General features: G+C 50.9%; 1 protein-coding gene across 2 annotated transcripts; it reads left to right on the plus strand.

Moving 5' to 3' along the window:
• Positions 1-1,449: 1,449 nt before the first annotated feature.
• LOC141154117 (histone H3-like centromeric protein A) lies at positions 1,450-21,412 on the plus strand. Of its 2 annotated transcripts, none has more exons than XM_073639589.1 (5): positions 1,450-1,559; positions 8,414-8,649; positions 8,861-8,985; positions 9,054-9,131; positions 20,906-21,412. In XM_073639589.1, exons 2-5 carry the CDS (start codon positions 8,445-8,447, stop codon positions 21,038-21,040), a joined length of 543 nt encoding a protein of 180 aa, XP_073495690.1. In that variant the 5' UTR covers positions 1,450-1,559; positions 8,414-8,444; the 3' UTR covers positions 21,041-21,412. The 2 variants fall into 2 exon arrangements, with proteins under 2 accessions (XP_073495690.1, XP_073495691.1); XM_073639590.1 differs by lacking the exon at positions 1,450-1,559 and adding an exon at positions 1,583-1,836.
• Positions 21,413-24,244: the final 2,832 nt, after the last annotated feature.

Below are 24,244 nucleotides of genomic sequence, written 5' to 3' on the forward strand. Positions count from 1 at the left end.
TCTCAGTCCCGCCGGGCTCTCCCTCCCTCAGTCCCGCCGGGCTCCCTCTCTCAGTCCCGCCGGGCTCTCCCTCCCTCAGTCCCGCCGGGCTCTCCCTCCCTCAGTCCCGCCGGGCTCTCCCTCTCTCAGTCCCGCTGGGCTCCCTCTCTCAGTCCCGCCGGGCTCTCCCTCCCTCAGTCCCGCCGGGCTCTCCCTCTCTCAGTCCCGTCGGGCTCCCTCCCTCAGTCCCGCCGGGCTCTCCCTCCCTCAGTCCCGCCGGGCTCTCCCTCCCTCAGTCCCGCCGGGCTCCCTGTCTCAGTCCCGCCGGGCTCCCTCTCTCTGTCCCGCCGGGCTCTCCCTCCCTCCGTGTCTGCCGGGCTCTCTCTCCCTCCCTCCCTCCATCCCGCCGGGCTCTCCCTCTCTCAGTCCCGCCGGGCTCTCCCTCCCTCAGTCCCGCCGGGCTCCCTCTCTCAGTCCCGCCGGGCTCTCCCTCTCAGTCCCGCCGGGCTCTCCCTCTCTCTGTCCCGCCGGGCTCTCCCTCTCTCTGTCCCGCCGGGCTCTCCCTCTCTCTGTCCCGCCGGGCTCTCCCTCTCTCTGTCCCGCCGGGCTCTCCCTCCCTCAGTCCCGCCGGGCTCTCCCTCTCAGTCCTGCCGGGCTCTCCCTCTCTCTGTCCCGCCGGGCTCCCTCTCTCAGTCCCGCCGGGCTCTCCCTCTCAGTCCCGCCGGGCTCTCCCTCTCTCTGTCCCGCCGGGCTCTCCCTCTCTCTGTCCCGCCGGGCTCTCCCTCTCTCTGTCCCGCCGGGCTCTCCCTCTCTCTGTCCCGCCGGGCTCTCCCTCCCTCAGTCCCGCCAGGCTCCCTCTCTCAGTCCCGCCGGGCTCTCCCTCTCAGTCCTGCCGGGCTCTCCCTCTCTCAGTCCCGCCGGGCTCCCTCTCTCAGTCCCGCCGGGCTCTCCCTCTCAGTCCTGCCGGGCTCTCCCTCTCTCTGTCCCGCCGGGCTCTCCCTCTCTCTGTCCCGCCGGGCTCTCCCTCTCTCTGTCCCGCCGGGCTCTCCCTCTCTCTGTCCTGCCGGGCTCCCTCTCTCAGTCCCGCCGGGCTCTCCCTGTCTCTGTCCCGCCGGGCTCCCTCTCTCTGTCCCGCCAGGCTCTCCCTCCCTCCCTCCCTCCATCCCTCAGTCCCGCCGGGCTCTCCCTGTCTCTGTCCCGCCGGGCTCCCTCTCTCTGTCCCGCCAGGCTCTCCCTCCCTCCCTCAGTCCCGCCGGGCTCTCCCTCCCTCAGTCCCGCCGGGCTCTCCCTGTCTCTGTCCCGCCGGGCTCCCTCTCTCTGTCCCGCCAGGCTCTCCCTCCCTCCGTCCTGCCGGGCTCTCTCTCCCTCCCTCACCGCCCACTATTTGTAGCCTCAGGAAGGATGTTCTGAGCGCTGCTCCTGATTTGTACAATAAAGTTTGTTGATACATGGGAAAAAAAACCCTCCCGCAGCCATTGGCTGGCTGCTAAGCCCCGCCCAGTTTCCTAAGTAACAGCGCTCGAGATGCCGGATGTTTAGATTCAAAACGTGGCGCGGAGAAGACAGACACATCCTGACAGGTGAGGGGGTCCCCGGAGCTGGGACTGCCTGGGCGAGCCCACCGCACTATCACCACACGAGGTCACCGGTACCGACACGGTGGGATCCCACACCCGGCGCCGAGAAGCTGGCTCCTGTGTACTCTGAGGGCGCCCGGATGTAAACACTTTGTCGCTCCGAGTGTAGTAGGCTGTAGCGGCCCCTGCTGGCTGTTGCCAGTTACTGCAGCCTGACTGCTATTCACACTGTTCACATCCAGAGCAGATAACGCGGCTGTCAGCGAATCTACTGCTGCTGGTATGTGATAGATGAGATTTTACATGTGATGGCAAATATCAGAATTGGGCAAAACTTCTTGCAGGACCTTTCTCTAGAGGCCTCACCGCCAGCCGTCCCCGGGGTCCCTGTGATGGCGTCTCACTGCGCCAGTTATAAGTGGCTCCAGGGATGCCGGCAGGCAGTAGGGGGTTACGGGGATGCCGGCAGGCAGTAGGGGGTTACGGGGATGCCGGCAGGCAGTAGGGGGTTACGGGGATGCCGGCAGGCAGTAGGGGGTTACGGGGATGCCGGCAGGCAGTAGGGGGTTACGGGGATGCCGGCAGGCAGTAGGGGGTTACGGGGATGCCGGCAGGTAGTAGGGGCTCCGGGGATGCCGGCAGGCGGTAGGGGGATACGGGGATGCCGGCAGGCGGTAGGGGGTTACGGGGATGCCGGCAGGGGGTTACGGGGATGCCGGCAGGCGGTAGGGGGTTACGGGGATGCCGGCAGGCGGTAGGGGGTTACGGGGATGCCGGCAGGCGGTAGGGGGTTACGGGGATGCCGGCAGGTAGTAGGGGCTCCGGGGATGCCGGCAGGCGGTAGGGGGTTACAGGGATGCCGGCAGGCGGTAGGGGGTTACGGGGATGGCGGTAGGAGGTTACGGGGATGCCGGCAGGCGGTAGGGGGTTACGGGGATGCCGGCAGGCGGTAGGGGGTTACGGGGATGCCGACCCCTTTCTACACCGGTTTTTGCTCAACACTAACAAATATGCTTATGAGTTCTTTTTCCCTTACTCTGGCATTGGGCCGTCATGTACACTGGATGCCGGCTGCACCTGTCCTTACTCCTGCTTGGCATTTAATCTCCACGTCCATGTGGACGCATCCCTATGGGAGATACGAGATCTGCTGAGGGGTTTCTACAAGAAAACAGCAGCCCTCTCTGCCTGTATCAGGTGCCGCACTTACTGCAGATGTTCTAGTGCCTGTATCATCACCCCATGCATTGCAGAAAGTGAAATCTGCAAAACAAGAGCTGACGCTCTGCAGATTTCCTACTTCATTTGTGCATGGAAAACGTCCACAGTTGTAAAATCCTGTTGATTTAGCCGGAACGTGATCAGCATGCAAAACCTGCATCGGATACGTACCGTGTGCATTCACCACTACCCTGCTGCATCTAATCTCCGGGCCTCGTCTTGGATGCGTCTAATCTCCGGGCCTCGTCTTGGATGCGTCTAATCTCCGGGCCTCGTCTTGGATGCGTCTAATCTCCGGTCCTCGTCTTGGATGCGGACTCGTTCCTGAGCCGTTTCTGGCAGCTGATGGCTGATGGACCTGAGCTGCGCCCGCTGCTGTTAACCCTTTAGATGCCTCTGTCCATTCTGACAGCAGCATTCAGAGCGTGCGGTCTTGGGGGGTAATTTTGTCAATTCTGTTCAGTCTCATTCCGATCTCATAGACTGATGATGAGGGAGTTTGTGCAGCCGCACACAGTTATCCGGCCGATTGCAGATGCGATCCTGTATCCAGGAAAAATGGGAGTCATGGGAATACTTAGATTATACCTGCATAGTGGCAACAGTACCCCATTAAAGAAACAGCCTCTGTCCCAGCCCCGTGGGTCAGCTCGCCACCCTTCAGCTCCCCATGCCCCCACATCCACCACCCCATGCTTGGGGTCGGTACTTTGCCCCTAACTTGCACTGGGTTGGCTTGGGCTCAGAGGTGTACCATACATTGAGCCCGATGTAAGTGGACTTAGAGCAATAAAAGCAGGGAGGGTCTGTGTGTACAAATATATCCCCCTGCCTGCCTAGACTGGGGGGGGGTCTGCCTGTACAAATATATCCCGCTGCCTGCCTAGACTGGGGGGGTCTGCGTGTACAAATATACCCCCATGCCTAGACTGGGGGGGGGGGGGGCTGTGTGTACAAATATACCCCCATGCCTAGACTGGGGGGGGGGGGGCTGTGTGTACAAATATACCCCCACTGCCTAGACTGGGGGGGGGGGCTGTGTGTACAAATATACCCCCCTGCCTAGACTGGGGGGGGGGGGGGGGCTGTGTGTACAAATATACCCCCATGCCTAGACTGGGGGGGGGCTGTGTGTACAAATATACCCCCATGCCTAGACTGGGGGGGGCTGTGTGTACAAATATACCCCCATGCCTAGACTGGGGGGGGGGCTGTGTGTACAAATATACCCCCATGCCTAGACTGGGGGGGGCTGTGTGTACAAATATACCCCCATGCCTAGACTGGGGGGGGGGCTGTGTGTACAAATATACCCCCATGCCTAGACTGGGGGGGGGGCTGTGTGTACAAATATACCCCCATGCCTAGACTGGGGGGGGCTGTGTGTACAAATATACCCCCATGCCTAGACTGGGGGGGGCTGTGTGTACAAATATACCCCCATGCCTAGACTGGGGGGGGCTGTGTGTACAAATATACCCCCATGCCTAGACTGGGGGGGGCTGTGTGTACAAATATACCCCCATGCCTAGACTGGGGGGGGGCTGTGTGTACAAATATACCCCCATGCCTAGACTGGGGGGGGCTGTGTGTACAAATATACCCCCATGCCTAGACTGGGGGGGGCTGTGTGTACAAATATACCCCCATGCCTAGACTGGGGGGGGCTGTGTGTACAAATATACCCCCATGCCTAGACTGGGGGGGGCTGTGTGTACAAATATACCCCCATGCCTAGACTGGGGGGGGCTGTGTGTACAAATATACCCCCATGCCTAGACTGGGGGGGGGGGGGGCTGTGTGTACAAATATACCCCCATGCCTAGACTGGGGGGGGGGGGGGGGCTGTGTGTACAAATATACCCCCATGCCTAGACTGGGGGGGGGGGGGGGCTGTGTGTACAAATATACCCCCATGCCTAGACTGGGGGGGGGGGGGGGCTGTGTGTACAAATATACCCCCATGCCTAGACTGGGGGGGGGGGGGGGCTGTGTGTACAAATATACCCCCATGCCTAGACTGGGGGGGGGGGGGGCTGTGTGTACAAATATACCCCCATGCCTAGACTGGGGGGGGGGGGGGCTGTGTGTACAAATATACCCCCATGCCTAGACTGGGGGGGGGGGGGGCTGTGTGTACAAATATACCCCCATGCCTAGACTGGGGGGGGGGGGGGCTGTGTGTACAAATATACCCCCATGCCTAGACTGGGGGGGGGGGGGGGCTGTGTGTACAAATATACCCCCATGCCTAGACTGGGGGGGGGGGGGGGCTGTGTGTACAAATATACCCCCATGCCTAGACTGGGGGGGGGGGGGGGCTGTGTGTACAAATATACCCCCATGCCTAGACTGGGGGGGGGGGGGGGCTGTGTGTACAAATATACCCCCATGCCTAGACTGGGGGGGGGGGGGGGCTGTGTGTACAAATATACCCCCATGCCTAGACTGGGGGGGGGGGGGGCTGTGTGTACAAATATACCCCCATGCCTAGACTGGGGGGGGGGGGGGGGCTGTGTGTACAAATATACCCCCATGCCTAGACTGGGGGGGGGGGGGGGGGGCTGTGTGTACAAATATACCCCCATGCCTAGACTGGGGGGAAGGGGGGGGGTGTCTGCCTGTACAAATATACCCCCCTCCTCCCGGCCTTATGTAGTACATTATTGTAGATGGAACTTAGCAGCCTGGATAGATTCTAGAAAATATATCTTTTAATAAATCCTTTAAAATCACATGGAAAATCTGTAAGTAAATCCTCCAGTAAATGTTAGCTGTAGATAATAGAGCCTCAGGCTGTGTGCCCACGTAGCGTTTTATAAGCGTATATGCTGTGGAATTGCCGCAGAATAAACGCTTGGGAAACGCTTGGTAATCCGCCCCCTATGGTCCCCAATGACAAGCCGCAATGTCAGTGCCCATGCTGCGGATTTTTAATCGCCGCCATTGACTTGCATTGAGACGCATATAATTAGTGTCAGTACATTTGTACACACAGATATTATGCGTTTCTATGCTCGGATGGTACCCGGGTGTGGAGCACAGGAGACTCTCATCCAGACCCGGGTACCATAGAACCTGTAAAAAGAAGAATTTAAAATAAAAAAATAAAGCTTATACTCACCTTCTGATGTCCTCCTGGTGTTTTGTCTGCTCTTTTGCAATGCTCCCGCTGTTGTGAACGACCTGCCATGACGTCACTGAGTCATGTCACCCATCACATGGCTCAATGATGTCACCGCAGGTCCTTCACAACAGCGGGAGCCACCCAACAGTGGAGATAACACTAGGAGGACATCGGAAGGTGAGTATAAACTTTTATTTTTTTACCATTTTATTCTTTTTTTTTTTTTTAACTAACTTGGTCACACTATATATGCCGGTTGCATGGATTTATATAGTGTGAACAAGTTGACAAACACTTTCCAAGTGATGCTAAAATCGCCTGACAACCTGCATGCGAAATTGCAAGTGAAGAACGCTTCACAAACGCTCCTACCTGGCGGGAAAAACCCATGGAAAATCCGCGTGTACAATCCGCATGCGTTTTTATTGCCAGGGAGAAGCGTAAAAAAATCTGCAGCATTTCTGCATCGTGGGCACATAGCCTCAATGTGGGTGTCAGACGCTTATCACACGGGCTCTATACAGGGTGGGCCATTTATATGGATACACCTAAATTAAATGGGAATGGTTGGTGATATCAACTTCCTGTTTGTGGCACATTAGTATATGGGAGGGGGAAAGCTTTTCCAGATGGGTGGTGACCATGGCGGCCATTTTGAAGTCGGCCATTTTGGATCCAACTTTATTTTTTTCAATGGGAAGAGGGTCATGTGACACATCAGACTTATTGAGCATTCCATAAGAAAAACAATGGTGTGCTTAGTTTTAATGTATCTTTATTCTTTCATGAGTTTTTTACAAGTTTATGACCACTTATAAAATGTGTTCACAGTGCTGCCCATTGTGTTGGATTGTCAATGCCGCCCTCTTCTCCCACTCTTGACACACTGATAGCAACACCGCAGAAGAAATGCTAGCACAGGCTTCCAGTATCCGTTGTTTCAGATGCTGCACATCTCGTATCTTCACAGCATAGACAATTGCCTTCAGATGACCCCAAAGATAAAAATCCAAGGGGGTCAGATCGGGAGACCTTGGTGGCCATTCAACTGGCCCACGACGACCAATCCACTTTCCAGGAAACTGTTCATGTAGGAATGCTTGGACCTGACACCCATAATGTGCTGGTGACCATCTTGTTGGAAAAACTCTGGGAACGTGCCATCTTCAGTGCAGAAAGAGGGCAACACATCATCATGGAGCTATTTCACATATCCAGTGGCATTGAGGTTTCCATTGATGAAGAATGGCCCCACCATCTTTGTACCCCATATACCACACCATACCATCAAGATACGAGATGTGCAGCATCTGAAACAACGGATACTGGAAGCCTGTGCTAGCATTTCTTCTGCGGTGTTGCTATCAGTGTGTCAAGAGTGGGAGAAGAGGGCGGCATTGACAATCCAACACAATGGGCAGCACTGTGAACAAATTTTATAAGAATTTTGGAAAGTTATGAAATGTCCGTTTTCTCTGATCTCAGGATCTCGGCTTTTAGTGGAGATGAATCTGCCACACTTTATGTACACGCTCAGTAGTGACCGGGGCTGCACTTTATGTACACGCTCAGTAGTGGCCGGGGCTGCACTTTATGTACACGCTCAGTAGTGGCCGGGGCTGCACTTTATGTACACGCTCAGTAGTGGCCGGGGCTGCACTTTATGTACACGCTCAGTAGTGGCCGGGGCTGCACTTTATGTACACGCTCAGTAGTGACCGGGGCTGCACTTTATGTACACGCTCAGTAGTGACCGGGGCTGCACTTTATGTACACGCTCAGTAGTGACCGGGGCTGCACTTTATGTACACGCTCAGTAGTGACCGGGGCTGCACTTTATGTACACGCTCAGTAGTGGCCGGGGCTGCACTTTATGTACACGCTCAGTAGTGGCCGGGGCTGCACTTTATGTACACGCTCAGTAGTGGCCGGGGCTGCACTTTATGTACACGCTCAGTAGTGGCCGGGGCTGCACTTTATGTACACGCTCAGTAGTGACCGGGGCTGCACTTTATGTACACGCTCAGTAGTGACCGGGGCTGCACTTTATGTACACGCTCAGTAGTGACCGGGGCTGCACTTTATGTACACGCTCAGTAGTGACCGGGGCTGCACTTTATGTACACGCTCAGCATTGACCGGGGCTGCACTTTATGTACACGCTCAGTGGTGACCAGGACCGTGGAGTCGGAGTCTGAGATATTGAGGAGTTGGAGGTTTGGTGTACCAACTCCACAGCCCTGGTTAGAAGACGTCATCCGGGGGGTGTACAAGTGGGGGACAGTGCGCAATGTGGCACAGAAGTGTCAACGTCAATCAGAATCTCTAAAAACTCATCTACAGAAAGGTGATATAGTGATGGGTACGCCTCGTGCCGCGCGCAGAGTGACGCTCCACCGACCTTAAAAAGGCTAAAATTTTAAGGCAGGTGGTGCAGCAAATCTTTTTGCTCAACTCTGGTAGATATTCTAGAAGTCATTTATGACCCTGCTGATTGTCTATTTTGCAGCTCTGATTGTGTCTCAGCTTTTCACATTACCATGAGCCCTCAGCACCGCAGGAAGACGAAGCAGCCACAAAAGAGGCCTGCAGCTTTTCCTCCAGCCTCCCAGAGTGCACGGCCTTCAACTTCTCAAGCTCCTCAAAACAGGAGGCCTTCAACTTCTCAATCTCCTCAAAACAGGAGGCCTTCAACTTCTCAATCTCCTCAAAGCAGGAGGCCTTCAACTTCTCAATCCTCCCCAGGTAAAACCTAATTGTACCTTTTTATTAAATCCTCGTGTCAATGCAGGCAGTTGTACACATTTCTGCAGCCACTAGAGGGAGCTTGCTGTATACAGAATTATAGAAGTTGACTGAGTTCCTGTATGAATTTGTATACAATGATCTCCACCTAGTGGTCATTGCAGGAAGGTTCATGTAAGCTATGATTAAAAGTCTTTTCTTTATAAACTAGGAAAGAGGACAAAAAAGACGACAAAACGGAATAGATACCGACCTGGAAAGCGAGCGCTGATGGAAATCAGAAAGTACCAGAGGTCTACGGAGCTGCTGTTACGGAAAGCCCCATTTGCCAGGCTGGTGAGTGGGTTTGCTCTTTGCTCTCCTGGGTCTTCTGCTTTTAGTCTTATTTCCTTTCTTTCTTGTAGGTGAGAGAAGTGTGCATGGAGTATTCCCGTGGCATGCCGTACTCCTGGCAAAGCACAGCAATAATGGCGCTACAGGAGGTCAGTGTCCTATACCAATGCTTCGACACAAATAATGGGGGGCTGAGTCGGGCCCCTCTGTTTTTAGGATGTGACTCTGGATAGGGTTGCTTTGTATTGTTGGGGTCCCAGGGGCCAGAGCTGAACACTCCCTTCATCTGTGTAGTGAGAATGGCTTTAACCCCTTCCTTACATCAGATGTAAGATAGGGCATCAATGTATGATCGGCTGGGGTCCCGCACCTGGCACCCCCGACCATCAGCTGTTATCGGTGCTGGCGGCAATTGAATGGGAGGCGTTTGTCAGTACCCCACAGCGGCCACTACACAGGTAAGGACTTAAAACCAGGCAATGTGAACTGAGGTCTAAGATGGTAGACATGCAAGAAATAGGAGCATGTTCACACTAGCAAAAAAGAAACAAAACCTACAAAAGACAAAAATATATCTCATACCCTACCATCATTATATATAAATGTAAAGCAAAGTTGCATAATAAATATAGGGTACTTAGTGAACTATTTTTGATCAAAAAAAGTATACAAGCCGTCCCACCAGCGGCAAGGTGACCCTAAATTGGGACGGTACCTATACTGCCTATATTAAAAACCTTACTGTATATCAAAGTTGAAGTAATGCATATAAAAGGATAGACAAATAGGACCGGGTCCCAACTCCAGACCACCCAGGCCCGTGGTAAGCTACATATATACCAGTCAGCTCAACAAAGGGGATGCCACACCCTTAAATTGCACAGAATGCAAACAAGACAAAAAACCAGGCAATGTGAACTGAGGTCTAAGATGGTAGACATGCAAGAAATAGGAGCATGTTCACACTAGCAAAAAAGAAACAAAACCTACAAAAGACAAAAATATATCTCATACCCTACCATCATTATATATAAATGTAAAGCAAAGTTGCATAATAAATATAGGGTACTTAGTGAACTATTTTTGATCAAAAAAAGTATACAAGCCGTCCCACCAGCGGCAAGGTGACCCTAAATTGGGACGGTACCTATACTGTAAGGACTTCCAGTCACCGGCACCGATAACAGCTGATCAGCGGGGGTGCCAAGTGTGGGACCCCGACCTATCATACATTGATTCCCTATCTTAAGGAGATAGTCAACTTCTTTAATGCTGCGATGCATGAGGGGCCAGCGGATTCATGCACCCATCTGCCCCATACTCTGATTTATTGACCCGGCACCCATGTGGCCTGCTGCAACTTCCCATGACAGCCATCGTCGTTCTCCTATGAAGGTGGTTAACAGCAGCGCTCATTGCTTCACAGGACACGAGCAGTTTTCCTACATTACAATATTGAGGTATTGCAGGTTCAGGCCCCCCTCTAAGGGAAGCTAAACATTAAAGTGAGGGGGGGGAAAATGTAAAAAAAAAAAAAAATTAGAATATTATATTTAATATCTGTGTCTAGTCTGTAAAAGTCCAGTCTAGAAAAATAGGAAATTATTTCAGTCGTACGATAAACACCTTTTTAAAGCAAAAAAAAGAATTTAAAACTCCAGAATTTTTTTTTTTTTTTTCTCCTTCCCCCATGACGCCACCATGGAGAGAGGGGATCCGCTCTTCAAGGACAGGAAACCTACAGATAAAAAGGGTGGTACCTCTCTCCCGCATCAGTTGGTTTCCTGTCCTTGACGGGGTCCTATAGTGCAGTACCTGCGAAGAAAGACATACCTGTGGGGTGCCAGAAGACTTGTCATGGGATGCCAGGCCCGGACAGACCGGCTCAGGCAGCGGTGGTTCCCTGCCTCGACTGGCGCTTCAGGCTACCGCACCACCGCAGAGGTCAGCGAGCCTCCAGGGTGGCGGGGAGATTCAGCATAAGAAACCGGACAGAGCATCGGCATCCACGGTCTCTCCCGGGCCTCTATGACCTGCTCGGCGCTGTGAGTATGCCCGGGAACTTCCGGGTTCCATTGCACGTGCGCGGGCCGGGCGCATCCCTATGACGCGGCCGCGATGCATCACTGGGAGGTCAGTTGAGGCTTGTGCGGGGCGGCCCCTCCCCTACGGACGGCGCGGTGCAGTACTGGAAGGCAGGGGCGCGCGATCTCTATTAGGGACGCAACACATAGGGCGCCCTGTAAACACCAGGGCAGTTAATAATGATTAACGCCGACCAGCTCTGGCAGTCTCCCTCACTAGCTATGAGTGAGCAGGAGGTGCAGCCTCTGCATCCACAATCACCACAACGGCGGCAGCAGCAGCAAAGGAAGAAGCGCGAGAAGGAGACAGGACGTCAAGAAGCTTCCCATCATCATGAGCGTGGTAACAGTGGAAGCGGGCGTTCTGGCAAATCATCCCAGCGCAGCAAGGACTCCAGTGTAGCGTCAATCCCGAAAGAGGACCCATCTACGAAAATGGTTCCCACTCCTAACCCGGTACACCTTCTTCCTAAGTTTGCCTCGGCGCTCAGAACCTTAATAAAATCCCAAGTAGAAAATGCCTTTCAATACCTTCAGAAGAAGGGGGAAAAAACAAAACCAGAAACGTATCCCCCATATCAGAATCTAGCAGCCTAGACGAGGAGGAGGAAGATTCAGATACGTATTTCTCATCTTCCTCAGGGGACAAAGGCGGGCGCAGCTGTTTCTCCATAGAGGGAACAGTCTAGTTAAGGCAGTCAGATTCACTATGGGGTTAATGGATCCTCGTCCTAAAAAATCTGTTCAGGACATGATGTTTAGTGGCCTGGAACAAAAAAAGCGAAGATCTTTCCCTCTCAACGAGAAAGTCCACTCCCTGATTAACAGAGAGTGGAAAAAACCCGAAAGGAAGGGCCTTTTATCCCCTAAAAGGAAATACCCGTTTGACGACCCAGTATGTTCATTTTGGGAAAAGGTGCCGAAATTAGATGTGACGATTGCCGAAACCTCTAAAAAAATGTTTCCCTTCCGTTTGAAGATATTGGGAGTATTGAAGGATCTAATGGACAAAGAAGCGGATACCTTCTTAAAAGGTTCTTGGGAGGCCCCAGGGGGAGAATTGAAACCAGCGGTAGCAGCCATGTGTACAGCCAGGACTCTGATGGTTTGGCTAGAGCAACTGGAAACAGTTAAAAGAAAAAACGTCCAGTGACACCATATTAGGCCCTATTCCCCTAATGAACGGGGCAGCAACCTTTCTGGCTGATGCCTCAGCCCACTCAGTTAGGCTAGCAGCCAGGGCAACGGGCTTCTCTTAAATCAGGGGTCCTCAAACTTTTTATACAGGGGGCCAGTTCACGGTCCCTCAGACCATTGGAGGGCCGGAATATAGTTTTTAAAAAAAACTATGAACAAATTCCTCTGCACACTGCACATATCTTATTTTGTAGTTAAAAAAACAATACAGGAACAAATACAATATTTAAAATGAAGAACAAAGTTAAATCAACCGGTATTTCAATAGGTAGGTAACTATCCCCAATAGGCAGCATAGGTCCCCAATAGGCAGGTAAATGTCCCCAATAGGCAGCATAGGTCCCCAATAGGCAGGTAAATGTCCCCAATAGGCAGCATAGGTCCCCAATAGGCAGGTAAATGTCCCCAATAGGCAGGTAAATGTGCCAAATAGGCAGGTAAATGTCCCCAAGAGGCAGCATAGGTCCCCAATAGGCAGGTAAATGTCCTCAATAGGCAGGTAAATGTCCTCAATAGGCAGGTAAATGTCCCCAATAGGCAGCATAGGTCCTCAATAGGCAGGCTGTCCCCCCCCCCCCCTTATTATGCCCCATGCAGGATTTCCCTTTCTCCCACCATATAATGCCCCGTGCAAGATATCACCCCCTGTCTTTATAATGCCCCATTCAGGATGTCACCCCCCCCCCCCCCCCATATAATGACCCATGCAGGATATCACTCCCCTGTCTTTATATTCTCCATTCAGGATGTCACCCCCCCATATAATGCCTCATGCAGCATGTCACCCCCCCCCCCCCCCCCCCCATATAATGACCCATGCAGGATATCACTCCCCTGTCTTTATATTCTCCATTCAGGATGTCACCCCCCCATATAATGCCTCATGCAGCATGTCACCCCCCCCCATATAATGACCCATGCAGGATATCACTCCCCTGTCTTTATATTCTCCATTCAGGATGTCACCCCCCCAATATAATGCTCCATGCTGGATGTCACCCCCCCCCTCCATATAATGCCCCATGCAGCATGTCACCCCCCCCCCCATATAATGCCCCATTCAGGATGTCACCCCTAATATTATGTCCCATGTCTCCATACATTTTAAAAAAAAAAAAAATCCAATACTCACCTCCCTCCTTGCCTGCTGCCGCTGCTCAGGTCTGGACTGCTCTCCCTGTGACGGCTCAGGGGAGGACGCGGTGTAAAGACGTCACCGCACCCTCTGACCTGAGACGTCACAGGGAACGCGCACCAGGAAGACAGCGGATCTGCGGAGGCACGGGGAGAGGTAAGTATCGGGCTGCCGGGGCTCTGAGAAAGCGGAGGGAGAGCGGGCGCTGACACCGCTCTCCTCTGCTCACAGCCCGGCGGGCCGGATAAAAGTCCTCAGCGGGCCGCATGTGGCCCGCGGGCCGTAGTTTGAGGACCCCTGTCTTAAATGCTAGCCAGGAGACCTCCAAACAAAATCAAGACTATGCTCCATTCCCTGTGAGGGCGAATTCCTATTTGGGCCCACGCTCGATCATTATCCCCAGCATTGTCAAGAATATCAACGCTTCCCTATCCTCTCCATTACCTCTTACAAAAAGTCCTTTCGGAGTAAGAAATTTATCCGCAAAAAAAACCCCTAGAGACCAGGATAAGTGAGAGGAGAGGAAGACTAAAGGGTATATGTTCAACAGACCCCCCCCCCCCAGTGACAACAGGAAACCCTCTCAGGTTATCCCGGGTGGGGGGGGGTTTATCACATTTTTTTCCCGACCTGGGAAAAGATATCCAACAATTCCTGGGTATTAAACATAAAATCAGGTCTAAAATTCCAGTTTCACTCGATTCCACAACCAAATTTTATAACACCTAAAAAAAGATCCTCAAGCGTAGAACAGCTAGCGTTAGAGCAAGAGGTTCTGGGCCTGATAGGGAAAACAGTCCTTCAAGAAGTCCCTGTCCAGGAAGAAGGCAAAGGTTTCTACTCCCCTCTGTTCTTGAGGAAAAAAACGGATGGGACTTTCAGGACCATCATAAACCTGAAGAAACTGAACAAGTCTCTGAAGGTTCAATCCTTCAAGATGGAAACAATAAAGACGTCAGTAAAAATGTTGTTTCCTCACTGTTTCATGACTGTCCTGGATCTAAAGGACGCTTATTATCACGTCCCCATACACAAAAATTGTCAGAAATTCCTAAGGGTAGCAATTCCGATTGGGGGGGGGGTAGTCAAGCATTACCAGTATTCGGCTCTCCCATTCGGTCTAGCCATAGCCCCTTGAGTATTCACCAAAATAGTGGCAGAGGCAATGGCACACCTAATGGAACAAGACATCCGGATTATCCCGTACCTGGACGATTTTCTAATAGGCAGCCCTTTCCATCACTGCAAGAACCAACTTGCAAAGGTCATGGGATCATTAACGAACTTAGGCTGGCTCTTGAACCTAAAAAAATCAAAGACCGAGCCGAACCAGGTGCAGCAATATCTAGGCATTATGATAGATTCAAAGAATCAGGAGTCGTCTCCCGACAGAGAGAAAATTCAGAAAATCATAGCTCAAGTATCTCGGGTAAGGGACCACCCCTCTGACTCTGCGAAAAGCAATGTCCCTCCTAGGCTCCATGACTGCCTGTATTCCGGCCATCAAATCGACTCAAATGCACACCAGGGATTTGCAGTGGGAAATCTTGGAAGCTGAAAAATCTCTAAAAGGTCACTTAGGTCAGCTAACCTTATCGTCAAAAAACACATTTTCCCTAGAATGGTGGATGAGACGGACCCAACCTAATACGGGGTGTTCCATGGGTAATCTCAGTCTCTCAGATCCTGACCACGGACACAAGACCAACAGGTTGGGGGGCTCACTTAGATGACCAACTAGCTCAAGGGGTCTGGGTGGAGAACGTAAAATCTACATCCTCAAACATGAAGGAGTTTCTAGCGGTCAAGCTCGCCCTTTCAGAATTTTTAAACCCTCTACACTGTCACCACGTAAGAGTGTTGTCTGACAGTAGTAGCGTACCTGAATCACCGGGGAGGAACTCTGTCCCATTCTCTAATGCAAGTAACAAAATCCATCTTCCTGGTAGCCGAGAGGAGCCTGGGGTCTCTATCTGCTCTCCATATAAGAGGGGCAGAAAATCTCAGAGCAGACTTCCGGAGTAGGACCCAATTGAAGCAGGTTGAGTGGGAGCTGAATCAGTCAGTGTTCAATCAGATCACAGAAATGTGGGGACATCCTACCGTAGACTTGTTTGCAAACAGTTAGGCTGCGTGCCCACTATGCGTTTTTCCTATTCAATGATTTTTATAAAAAAAATTTAATTAGTCAAACAGTGTTATACAGTGAGGATAAAAGGGGGAAGGGGAATGGGAAAGGAGGAGAGCCCTAATGATTGAACATGTTTATCCATAAAAGGAAACAGAACAAAATGACACTTAGTTGTGGTACATAACAGGTTAAACCGTAAGGAGCTGTATACATAACACGGGGTATACACTAGATTCAAGTAAACATTTAAGTATATAAAGACAAATGAATCATCTTATGAAATTATCTCAATCGGGAAATTTATTAGTCCACAGGGTCCATTTTTTTGGAAGTTTTTGTTAACCCATTATTGTTAATTGCAAATCTAAACTTGTAGGACTTATGTAGAGTAATCCTTTCTATTACCTCTGAGAAGCGGGGAGGATCAGGTTCTTTCCAATTGAATGCGATAGCATTTTTGACCACTAAACCGATGTGAATAATAAGTCTTTCTGGTGGAGTGAAATTTTCCATTTCGAGAGAGAGAAGTGCTGTTTGAGGGGTAAGAGTAGTTGGCTGGTTAGTCACATTTTTGATTAGTTTGGAAGTTTGTGCCCAGAGTTTATGGATTTTTGGGCATTGCCAAAAAATATGTAATAATATTCCTTGTTGTCCACAATTCCTCCAGCACAAGGGTGAGTTATTAGGGTCAGTATGGGAAAGCCTTATTGGGGTATAGAACCATCTGAAGAGGCTTTTGTAAAACCCTTCATGCAGCGACATTGAGATGTTTGAAGCATATGAAAAGCATAATGCATTTTCTCAAGCTTCTATTCTATGCAGATTTTACATGCATTTTTCCTGCCAGGGAGATGTGGAAAAAATCTGCAGCATTTCTGCATCATGGGTACTTAGCCTTAGAACAGGAAGGTAGAAGCTTTCTGTTCGCTAGACCCCAAAGGGAACCCGATAGCACTAGACGCCCTCATGATTCCATGGATCTACCCTCCAGCATATGCTTTTCCTCCGATTGCCCTAATCCCGGCAGTACTGAGGAAAATCAGAGAAGACAAGGTAAAGGTAATCTTGATAGCCCCCTTCTGGCCAAAGAGGACATGGTTTTCCTGGCTGAGGATGATGTCCATCTCCAACCCCTGGATACTTCCGGATCTTCTTTCCCAGTGACCGGTCCTTCATCTCCAGGTAGCAAACCTACCTATGACAGCCTGGAATTTGAGAGGTCTCTCTTAGAAAAGTTGTCCAGTACTTTATATTATCCCCCCCCCCCCCCCGGGGCCCCTAAGGATTTTTGTAAATACTTTGCGTTGCTGTTTCTGCCTGTGAGGGGCACTATCCTTGGCCGCTCACAGGCATCACATGACCCCGCGCTGACCTCACGACAAGTGAGGTGTGACTCAGCGCTGGGGTCCCCACGGTGCTGCTGGGTTGTGGGTGGGGTTACACCCAGCATCCACCGCGTGCTTTCCCAATGAATGGGGAGAGGCAGAGTGTGCGGTGGATGGCACCTGCGACGCCGGGGGGGGCAACCCCGCCCACAGCCTGGCATCCACCGTGGAACGCAGAAGAGAGACTCCCGGCTGCTGCCAGCACTTGTCGTGACGTCAGCGGATGTCAGAGCCGGCTGCATCCGGGGGTCACGTGATGCCTGTCAGCGGCCAGTGATAGCGCCGCTCACATGCAGTATATGCAACGTAAGGTAATTACAAAAATCCTTAGGCGTCCCGGGGGGAGGGGGGTAATATAAAGTACTGGACCACCCCTTTAAGGGATAAAGGGTTTTCCCCAAACTTGATGTCCACGCTATTACAAAGTAGGAAGCCTGTAACCACCAGACTTTACGGGAAAACCTGGCAAAAAATCCTTTCATCGTCAGTTTCTAGGAGAGGTTCCACTAACAGCCATTTTAGAGTTTCTGCAAAGGGGGTTGGAACAGGGCTTGGCAACAGGCAGACTGAAGGTCCAAGTTGCAGCATTAGGGGCCCTCTACAATTACGATCTAGCCATAACTAGGTGGATATCTAGATTCATCAAAGCGTCAGCTAGATCTAGGCCCATCCCCTCTCGGAATATTCCTCCTTGGGACTTAAACTTAGTCCTTACAGCTCTAAACAAACATCCTTTTGAACCTTTGGCGGATGCGTCTCTAAAAATTCTATCCCTGAAAACTTCTTTCCTGGTAGCCCTTACGTCAGCTCGAAGAGTTAGCGATATACAGGCTTTGTCGGCAGGGCCCCCCTCCACGCAAATCCTGGAGAATAGGGTTACTCTTAAGACCGACCCGGCTTACCTACTTAAGGTAGGGTCACATTTTTCATAGATCTCAGGAAGTCACCCTCCCTTCTTTTTGCCCTAATCCCAAGAATAGGGGAGAAAAAATTCTACACACTGTAGATGTCAGAAGGTGCCTAGTCCAGTACTTAGAGGCCACACCGGAGTGTAGAAAGGATAGGGCTCTTTTTGTGTTCTTCCAGTGACCTCTGAAGAGACAAAAAGCGTCCAAGGGCACCCTGGCAAGATGGGTGAGAGACGCCATCTCCCTGGCATATTCCTCAAGTGGAAAAGCCACCCTGGAAAATCTGAGCGCTCACTCAACAAGGGCAGTAGCAGCCTCCTGGGCGGAAAGAGCATGCGCCTCAATAGAACAGATATGTAGAGCCGCAACTAGGTCTTCTCCCGCTACATTCTTCAAACACTATCGGCTGGACTTAGCCTCTTCATCAGACCTTACTTTTGGTAGAAGGGTTCTGGAAGTGGTCGTCCCTCCCTAATACATTCCTCTGCAATTCTCTCCTTGGTGCCATCATGGGGGAAGGAGAAAGGACGTAGTTACTTACCGGTAACGGGATTTCTCAGAGCGCATGACGGCACCCGTACATTCCTTCCCTTCACGTGTGGGTCTGCACACCTATTTCGCTATTCAGACGCAGTCACATGGTGTTTCTGATAAGCTCCATAATAATGTTAAATATTGTGTTATTAATCCAGAGGTCCTCTCATGCTCTGTAAACAACTGATGCGGGAAAGAGGTGCCGCGCTTTTATCTGTAGGTTTCCTGTCCTTGAAGGGCGGATCCTCCCTCTCCGTGGTGCCATCATGGGCTCTGAGAAATCCCTTTACCGGTAAGTAACTACGTCTTTTGTCCCTGTCAGTAACCTGCGTGGCCCACCTTGGCTGCAGCATCTCCAACCCTGTCTCCCATCGAGCACATAGGGTTGTCCTTGTTTGGCAATTACACAGGAGCTGCCAGCAGAGGATCTTGATGAAGTGCATGCAGCGACAGAACAATCCTCAGACAATCATTACTGATAGCAGCCAAGGCTGTAAGTGCCGGGATTTCTGCACGTTACTCAAACCCGATACTGAATAACTTGAGAGAGTTTCATATCTTTAATATCTCTATCCATCATGTATTGCAACTTCAGTTTTGAGGAGTGTATATCTATTTTCCTCACTAAGGCTATGTGCCCACGATGCAGAAATGCTCAGGATTTTTCCTGAGTGTTTCTGCATCTCCCTGGCAGAAAAAACGCATGCGGATTGCACATGCGTTTTTCCTGCCAGGGACATGCGGAAGTGAAGCGTTCTTCACATGCATTTCCGCATGCGGGTTGACAAGCGCTTTCCAAGCGATTCTAGCATCACTTGGAAAGTGTTTGTCAACTTGGTCACACTATATAAATCCATGTAACCGGCATGGATTTATATACTGTGACCTTAAAGAATGTTTAAAAATAAAAAAATAAATCTATACTTACCTTCTGATGGCCTGCGATGCACTCGTCCTGGCTTGCCGGCAGCTCGCGGTGGACGGAAGGACCTGCCGTCACAGGACTACGACGTCAGTGCAGGTCCTTCAGTCCACCGTGAGCTGCCGGCAAGGAAGGACGAGCGCACCGTAGGCCATCATAAGGTAAATTATGATATTTATTTTTTATTTTATTCTTTTTTTACAGGTTCTATGGTACCCGGGTCTGGAGGAGAGTCTCCTGTGCTCCACACCCGGGTACCATCCGCACATTGAAACGCGTTGAATGCACATCTACACATACAGTGATGCGGATTCCATGTGTTTCAATGCAAGTCAATGGCGGCAAAAACGCCGCTCTTCTGCAAAATAATTGGTAGTGCTGTGGATTTTTCCGCAATGATAATCCACAGTGGAAACTTCCGCAGCATGTGCACAGCACAGCGGATTATCATTGGGGGACATGGCAGGCCTTCTACCATGCTTTTTTTAAGCGTTTCTGCAGCGTTTTTGCCGCTGCGGAAATGCTTAAAAAACGCATAGTGGGCACACAGCCTTATCTGGCACTATAAATTTCCACAGCGCTTTACAGACATCATCATCATTGTCCCCATTGGGGGCTCACCATCTACATTCCCCATTAGTCTTTGGAGTGTGGGAGGAAACCCACGCAAACACGGGGAGAACATACAGACTACTTGCAGATGTCGTCCTTGGTGGGATTTGAACCCAGGACCCCAGTGTTGAAAAGCTACAGTGCTAACCACCGAGCCACAGTACAGTGCTGACCACTGAGCCCTGTGCTGATTGCCTTCTTTATTAAGGGCGTGTGTTATTGATTAATAATTGGACGAGTGCTATCCATTTGTCAGATGGCACTCACCCCCGTGTTATTCAGTGAGGCCGCGCACATGCCCAATTAATTTTATTTTTTCTCTTCTCCTCGCACAGAGATTCGGTACAAGGAAAAAGTTTCAGCATGCTCGAGTTGATATTCGGACGGCACTCGGTCATTCATGTCTGTGGCTCTGTGGAAAACGTCGGACGCCACCTGGATGACATCCGGGTGTGCTCCGATTTTCATAGACTTACGGAGTGGAGAGACTTTTTTTTTTTCCCCCCTCTACATCCTAGAAAATTGGATCACTCTGATCATAATGTAATTTGCATAATCGGACTGATTTTCTTGGATGAAAAACAGCTAAAATTAGAGGGGCTTCCTTGCTCACTGAGGGATCAGATTACATCTAGTTACTGGAGTATATAGAAAAGGGAGGATGCTGTGTACGCGAGGTCTCATAACAGCTACTCTCAGACTGGGGGTGCAGACAGACGGCCTTACCACTTGGGCGAAGATCACATTGCTCGGACTGACCTGAGCATGACAGATGCATAGAAATACATCATGCCTCACTCTCCGGTACGGAGAGCCGCCGGCCAGTCCAAGCATTGCGATGTGATCCTCGCTCGAGTAATACAGCGGTCAGACTGCAGCCTTAGAGGGGGGAACGGGTGAAAATGCTGGATACAAGTTCTATAATTCCATGAAATAGTGTTCCTCCTCGTGTCCAGGTGCTGTCACCTATATACCAGGCCCGCTTTAATGCTCATACCTTTTCCTGTGTCCGCAGTCAGCAGAGGCCTTCCTTGTCCGGCTTCTCGAAGACTCCTACCTGTGCAGTCTCCATGCCAAGAGGGTGACTCTCTACGTAAAGGACATACAGCTCGCACGGAAAATCCGCGGCATCCAGGATGGGCTGGGATAGCCTCACATTACACTCATTTCTATACTTCCCAATGAGAAGTCCCCAAGAATAAAAAGTTATTTTCAGAAGTTTATGGGTAAGCCAGCTTTAGGGCCCCCTGCTGGCGTCAGTTCAGTGCTTCCATGTTTCCATTTACTATAAAATGTGCTTTAAAACCAAAGGTTTTGCATGCCGCAATGAGGCCTTGTAATGGGGGGTGTTGTAAAGGCCTCATACACAAGAGACTAATGTATGTAGGGGGCCTCTGACACCCCTGCATGGCGGCACATTCTGGTCATAGTTATTTTTGTATCATTTTAATGGTTGACTTTCATTTTATTCAGAGTTGTGTTTTTTTGTATTGATAATTAAAAACAAAGATTTTTGTGTCTATTTTATTTGTGGACCCGTTGTTGCATTTCTGTCACTCAGCTGTGCTCATTGTCTCGAGCTTGGCTGCGCTGCTCATTGGAGCAGCAGGTAGTCCGACATCCATCTACGGCCGTGTGAACCACTCAGGCTTTTGCTCTTTCCATCCCTCATGCTGTATACTGCATCTCTGCTTCTGCAGATTGTGCTCATTGAGGTCATTAGGTGCAGAGCAGATTTTGGTTGCAGTTGTGACAACAAATTTATACCTCTGTCAGAAAAAGTTTATGAACCCCGAGCAGTTTATGGAAAGCTTAACCCAAGGCCGGCTCCAGGTTTTTCTGGGCCCTGGGCGAAAGAGTCTCAGCGGGCCCCTTTATCACATACCACGATTCATGATGCACAGATACCGCAGAGAAATATATATATAGTACAAGGCCGAAGATTTCACATCTTACATTACATGAGCGATATCTATTGTAAATTCTACAATAGCTCAGAAACCGACGAATCACTCCATACAGGATACTGACCCCCATAAAACGCTCCGTACAGGATACTGGCCCCCATAAAACGCTCCGTACAGGATACTGGCCCCCATAAAACGCTCCTTACAGGATACTGGTCCCCATAAAACGCTCCTTACAGGATACTGGCCCCCATGAAACGCTCCGTACAGAATACTGGCCCCCATATAATGCTCCATACAAGCTACTGGTCTCCTTATAACGCTCCATACAGGATATTGGCCCCCATATAATGCTCCATGCAGGTTGTTACCCCCACATAATGCCCTGTGCAGGATGTCCCATTCCCCCCATATAATGCACCATGCAGGATGTCAGCCCCTCTCTTTAAAATGCCCTATGTAGGATGTCACCCCCCCCTCTTTATAATGCCCCATGCAGGATGTCACACCCCCCCTCCCTTATAATGCCCCATGCAGGATGTCACACCCCCTCCCTTATAATGCCCCATGCAGGATGTCACACACCCCCCTCCCTTATAATGCCTCATGCAGGATGTCACCCCCCCATATAATGCCCCATGCAGAATGTCACCCCCCCCTCTTTATAATGCCCCATGCAGGATGTCACCCCCCCTCCCTTATAATGTCCCATGCAGGATGTCACCCCCCCTCTTTATAATGCCCTATGTAGGATGTCACCCCCCCATATAATGCCCCATGCAGGATGTCACACAACCCTCCCTTATAATGCCCCATGCAGGATGTCACCCCCCCCCTCCCTTATAATGCCCCATGCAGGATGTCACCCCCCCCCTTTTTATAATGCCCCATGCAGGATGTCACCCCCCCATATAATGCTCTATGCTGGATGTCCCCCCCCCATATAATGCCCCATGCCTCCATACATAAAAAAAATCAAATACTCACCTCACTCCTCCTCACCTGCTCTTGCTGCTCAGGTCCGGACTCCAGCGTTGCCGGCGTCTTCCCGCTCTGTGCTGTGACGGCTCAGGGGAGGGCGCGGATGAAAGACATCACCGCACCTCACAGGGAGCGCACAGCAGGAAGACCGTGGATCTGCGGAGGCACGGGGAGAGGTAAGTATCAGGCTGCCGCGGCCCTGAACAAGTGGCGGAGAAGCGCTGGCACCGTTCTCCGCCCATAGCCCGACGGGGTGCCTGACTGCAAGTGGGCCCCCCCGCATGCTCAGGGCCCCAGCACTTGCCCGGGTTCTGACGCCGGCCCTGGCTTAACCGTTTGATTTTTAATCTGTTTCTCTCAAGATGTTGCTGAGCCAACGTGCACAGACGGGCCCTGCCGGCCTCTTCAGGCGGGACCCCTGCCGGCCTCTTCAGGCAAACCGCTCTATATAGTCAGTCATTACTACAGCCGGCAACTGCTCCATACTGGTTAGTGTTAAATTAAAAGGCAGCAAAAAAGCTTTAGGAAACAAAAAAAACTCCTCCAACAGCTCCATAAAAAAACAAGAGTTTACTAAAGTGGTTTCTGCTTGGAAAAACTCATTATTTACTAATGGCTCAAAAATCTCCATGTGAACATGGTCTTAGGCTATGTGCCTACGATGCAGAAATGCTAAGGATTTTTTCCTGAGCATTACTGCATCTCCCTGCAGAAAAAACGCATGCGGATTATACATGCTTATTGTACATGCGGATTATAGATGCGGATTGTACATGCAGACTGTACATGCGGGTTGTACATGCGGATTGTACATGCGTTTTTCCTGCTAGGGACAAGCGGAAGTGAAGCGTTCTTCACATGCATTTCCGCATGCGGGTTGTCAAGGGATTTGATTGGTCACACTATATAAATCCATGCAAAAGGTCAGGAGTTTCTATTGATCAAATCTGTAGAGCGGCCACCTGGTCCTCACCCTCAACCTTCTATAAGCACTATAGGCTTGACCTTTCCGGTACTGACGTCAGCTTTGGGAGTAGGGTTCTGCAGGCGGTGGTCCCTCCCTAAAGTGTTCACTTCTCTGTAATTCTCTCATATGGGGTGCTGTCATGGACGATCGATAAACACGTAATTACTTACCGGTAATGTGTTTTTTCAGAGTCCATGACAACACCCTCATATTCCCTCCCATTGTTGACGGTTCATATCTTCACCTTCTCCTCTTGGTGTCTTGTGTATTATACACGTGGTGTTGGGGTTGTGGTGGACTAACGGTGTTCCTAAGATTAGTTCTTCCAGTCTCTGTAACCAACTGATAGGGGAAGAGGAACCACCCATTTTAAAGCCTGGTGGTTCCCTGTCCTTGGAGGGTGGATCCCTCTCTCGTTTGGGGTGCTCTCATGGAATCCGAAAAAACACATTACCGGTAAGTAATTAGGTGTTTTGGACTCCAGGGTAGTTTTTGACTG

The sequence above is a fragment of the Phyllobates terribilis genome, unplaced genomic scaffold (assembly GCF_046119375.1).
Source record: "Phyllobates terribilis strain yellow unplaced genomic scaffold, ASM4611937v1 Scaffold_7__3_contigs__length_470593459, whole genome shotgun sequence".
NCBI lineage: Eukaryota > Metazoa > Chordata > Amphibia > Anura > Dendrobatidae > Phyllobates > Phyllobates terribilis.

What these genes read in the sequence shown, in the direction of transcription:
- LOC141154117 (XM_073639589.1), top strand. Translation starts at nt 8,445, where the DNA reads ATGAGCCCTCAGCACCGCAGGAAGACGAAGCAGCCACAAAAGAGGCCT. An exon ending in AAGCCCCATTTGCCAGGCTG is followed by an intron (nt 8,986 to 9,053) that starts GTGAGTGGGTTT and finishes TCTTTCTTGTAG; the next exon opens with GTGAGAGAAGTGTGCATGGA. An exon ending in CAATAATGGCGCTACAGGAG is followed by an intron (nt 9,132 to 20,905) that starts GTCAGTGTCCTA and finishes CTGTGTCCGCAG; the next exon opens with TCAGCAGAGGCCTTCCTTGT.